General features: G+C 57.9%; 1 protein-coding gene across 1 annotated transcript in view; it reads left to right on the top strand.

The window, feature by feature from the left end:
- The window catches only part of FAIM2 (Fas apoptotic inhibitory molecule 2), a gene marked incomplete at its 5' end in the record, with an annotated part of 14,568 nt that extends 13,786 nt beyond the window's left edge, over positions 1-782 (top strand). The window contains one exon of the mRNA XM_010141615.1: positions 633-782. Coding sequence (XP_010139917.1) covers positions 633-782 — 150 coding nt within the window. The remainder of the gene's footprint in view (positions 1-632) is intronic.
- Positions 783-4,384: the final 3,602 nt, after the last annotated feature.

The raw sequence follows: 4,384 nt of genomic DNA, 5'->3' as shown, positions 1-4,384 counted from the left end.
GCTGCTCAGGCGTCGGTCGGGGGGGGTGAGCAATCGCATCGTGCATCAACTTGTCCTTTTCTTGGGCTTTATTTCTGTCTTTTTAATATATATATTCCTTTTCACGACAACTATTATCATAATATTTTATTTGGTTTATACTCTTATCTCAACCCATGGGGTTTTACTCTTTTTTTCCCCAATTCTCCACCCCATCCCACTGGGAGGCGGGAGGACCGAGCGAGCAGCCCTGTGGGGTTTAGCTGCTGCCCGGGGTTAAACCGCTGTGTGCTGCAATGCTGTGGCTGGGTGCTGGCCTCCCGGTTTCTGGCAGGAGTCTCTGAACTGGGTTAGTCTGGGAATAACAAGTCGTAGGGATTGGCTGAGGAGGAACGAGAACTGCTCCAGAGCTGATCCCGGGACACATTTGGGATGGGTGAAGCAGAGGAGTAACAGTTAGACTCAGGGTTTGACCACCGAGGGTGAAATGAAGGAAAGGGAAAGTTGCAGCTTCTGCAGTGCCTTGTTCTGAGCGTTTAAGCTGCAGTTACAGCCCACAGAAAGTGCTGGGGAAGTTCTGGAGAACTCCCATCACTGGAGCCCTTCTTGCCTCCCCGCGTGACTGTCACTGGGTTTCTCCTCTTTCCTCACAGTTCCTGGCCTTTGACACCCAGATGCTGATGGGGAACCGCCGGTACTCGCTGAACCCAGAGGAATACATCTTTGGAGCCCTCAATATCTACCTGGACATCATCTACATCTTCTCCTTCTTCCTCCAGTTCTTTGGCTCCAGCCAGGAGTGAGTTCAGCAAGGCGGCACCTTCTCTCTGCAAGGTGCAAGTGTTGGAAAAAAAAGTGGTAAAAGAAGAGGAAAAGAGGGTTAAAAATCAACCAACCAACCCCACCCCACCCTTTCTGGCCCACATTCAGTCAGCTGAGCAGAGCCCCCGGGCTCCTCACGCAGCTTGTACATACGCTGTTAGGCCTTTGTGACCCAGAAAGCAAAGCAGGGCTTAAGTGTTGTGTCTGTTCTGCTCCCTCCGCTCCTGCTGAGATCAAACCAGAGACCGGGAGGCACGAGACCACCATCTTCCTCTCCCCAGAGGCTATCAGAGTTGCCCGTCTGAGTCCTGCCCGTCCTGGAATGTTGAGGTGCGGAGAACAGCTCTGCAAAGGGAAAATAACAGTGAGGGGGGGAGAGTCAGGAATTTTGCTCAGATCCTGGCAAGAAAACCAGCCGAACAAAGGGGAAAGGCTCGGGAAATCCCTGCATGCCTCTGTTTCTCTCCTGTGTTCGTTGGGAGCCTTGTGGCCTCTGCAGAGGTGTGTCCCCAAGAGAGCAGGGCACAGCATCCTGTAGGCTGGATGTGCCAGCGAGCGGTGCCCCAGGGAATGTGCTGTTCACGTCGGCAGCCTCCTGAGGACACCCCCAAGGCCCCTGCAGGAGGAACTCCTCCGTGTCCTTCGCATCTGGCCGTGGGGCTGAGCATGTCCTTGTTTCCTTCCCCGAGTGGGCCAGCAGGAGCCTCGGCTGTGGGCTCCCCTCCCCACCGAGGGGCTGTGTCTGTCAGTCCTCCCTGCAGGGCAGCTCCTCGCTGGGGTGTGCTGTGACCCCAGGTCAGGGTGAGTGGCAGAGAAGAGGTAGAAGAGGCTGTTTCAGAGCCTGCGCAAGGCCAGGCACCTCCTGATGTGGGAAATGGGGGGCTGACACCCCGTGACCCATCGTAAGCATCTGACGCCTTCGCAAAGTTGTCTTGGTTGCCGGAGGTGGACGGCCCGAGGTGTTTCCTGGCCAGGGTGAGGGCTTGGTGCTCAGAACGGGCCCTGTCGCCTCTTCCTCTGGCCAGTTTGCAGTTCTGCTCCCCCAAAAGGGATGTCAGCCAGAGCACTGGATGCCTCCGAGTGCTCAGGTAACTTTCCACCTTCCCCTTGCTCACATTCCGCTCTTTGGGGATTAGCTGGCTAATTTCTAACCGTAACGTGCGGCTGGAGATAAGCGGCCTTTTGCTCTGAGTGAGAGCGCGATCCTTGCCGCTGATAGACCCTGTATCTCCCATCTCCCCGGGAATGCCAGGGCGAGTGCGTCACTGAGCTGCCTCTAGCGATCCCCTGCTGTAAGAGAGGCTCTACCAAACCGCTCCGCGCCGCACGTTCCTCCTCTGCTGCTGCCCCAGCTTTTACCCCTCACACGTGGATTCTCCCGCCCCACGTGTCCGACGCCTCGAGCAGAGGAAAGTTACTGGGCAGAGAGTGGACGTGCTCCAGCCCCTCCGTGGCTGCAGTGACGGTGTCCGTGGTCACACAGGAGTGATGCTTCCACCCTGCTGGGATCACGCACAACCGCTGCTTCCACCCACCTTCCTCTTCAACAACACCCAAACCCTCAAAATGATCCCACCAAAAAAAAACCAACCCCAAAATCATGGTAGGGATGAAGGAGACTGTGAGGTGGTGACAGCACCGAGTTCATGACCCGCTGATTTCTGCAGAGGAACCAGGGCCTCGAGCTGCTGAGCAGGCAGAGGGGCAGTGTGGAGGCACCCAAAAGTTTACAGAACAGGAGGTTAAAGAGGGATTTTCTGGCTCAGCCCCATGCGGGTGCTTCTGAACCACCTCCGCAGATGGGCTCAGGCGGCCTTGGGTAGGGATTTCTGCTTTCCAGCTTTTGAGGAGGGAGTTCCACGACCAGTTCTGGCTCTGGAATAGTCCTAAAATGCCTCTGCCGGATGGTGATCCAGAGCAGAGCTCTGCAGAGCTCCTTCCCGCACTGGGGCTCCTCCAATGGGGCCCCGCGTACCCCGGGGAGGAGGACGTGCCTCTGCAGCCCGCTCTGGAGCTCTCGCTCTTTTCCCTTCTGGTGTGGAGTCACTTTGCCGCCGCCTGAGTTGCCGCTGCTGCTGTGTCCTGGCTTTCCGCTCTTGCCTGGGAGGCGCTTGCATGGCACCTGCTCTGTCTCCAGACCACTCGAGTGGGGACGCCTGAGCCCTCCCACACCCCTCCACAGGGCTCCTTTCTTGCACGTGTCCTGGTCCCTCTTCTGCGCTGACCCCATTGCAGTCACCCAAGCCAGACCTACCGGCAGCGCCCGGACTGGAGCAGCGAGCGGTGTGAAGGTGCTCGGAGAGTGGGAGTCCTCTGAGGCTGAGTATCGCAGGATTAGGGGTGGGAGACAGCCACGGGCACGTTCCTCCTGGGTTCCGTGGCCGTCTGCGCAGGGGAGGTGCAGGGCTGCTTCTCTTCCTCGCTGTGGATGTCCTTTATTTGAGGTCTGCGTTGGCTGGACCCTGGCTCTGTACCCCCTGCTCCTCCTGCCCGGTCCTTGCAACGGTTTCATTGTAAATAGGATTTTGTATTTTCTCTGAACATTGCTAATAAACTGGTGCAAAACTGTTCTTGCTGGCCTGGGTGGCCTTGCCGAAGCACAGCTGAAGGAAAGATCTGGTTGTGCAGCCAGTGCCTCCAGCCCTTCAAACACAAGGTGACACGAGGTGGCACTGAAGCGCTGGTGGAGACCAGGCTGCTTCCTCTCCGGCTGTGACTCGGGAACCCACCCAAAGCAATAAACCACACACGGCTCCAGCGAAGCTTCGTGAGGGAGAAAAGTTCTCAAGGGCCAAAAGGCTCCTGGAGGGAGGCTCCTGCACTCTCAGACATGGTTTAAGTGGTTTAAGGATTGAAAAACAAGTGAGTTGGGGGCAAGCAAAGCAAAGCAGCTGCTCCGAGGGTGTTTCTGGAGCTCTGGAGAGCAGCCTGATGTACTAAAGCATTCTCTAGAGTCAGTGGGAAAAAGAAACGTCTCCAGAGAGCGATTCACCCGGCGTTAATGCCTGCGATGGGAGGTGAGTTCTCACCTCTCTCCATCAGCTCAGAAGGGTTGGTGAGTCCAGGCTGTCAGAGGAGAGAAATCCCAACCGCAGCATCTGGCAGTGCCGGGTCTCCACTCCTGGGAGGGAGCCATGGCTTAAGGGCAGCCCTGGGATTTGTCTCCCTCGCAGCGGGACCTGGAGGGGGTTGAGCTGGAGACCAGGAGGCTCCAGGGAGACCTTGTGACTCTGACAACTCCCTGCCAGGAGGGTGGAGTGAGGGGGGGTCGGTCTCTGCTCCCCAGGCCCAGAGGAACCGGCCTGCAGGTGCCCCCGGGGGGGTTGAGGTTGTCCCTGAGGAGCCATTTCTGCCCTGTTGGGGTTGTCCCGGCCTGGCCCAGGCTGCCCAGGGCAGTGGTGGAGTCCCCGTCCCTGGAGGGGTTTCCCAGCCGGGTCGAGGTGGTGCTGGGGGACAGGGGTCAGTGGGGACCTGCCGGTGCTGGGGGACACCAGCTTAAAGGTCTCTTCCAACTGAATGACTCTGTGATTCCGCCCGGCTGAACAGCTGGTCCGGGCTCTCCTGCCCCCAACTGCATTTTCCA

Source organism: Buceros rhinoceros, unplaced genomic scaffold (genome assembly GCF_000710305.1).
Source record: "Buceros rhinoceros silvestris isolate BGI_N320 unplaced genomic scaffold, ASM71030v1 scaffold26128, whole genome shotgun sequence".
Taxonomy (NCBI): Eukaryota; Metazoa; Chordata; class Aves; order Bucerotiformes; family Bucerotidae; genus Buceros; species Buceros rhinoceros.
This window is presented reverse-complemented; position numbering and strand designations above follow the sequence as displayed.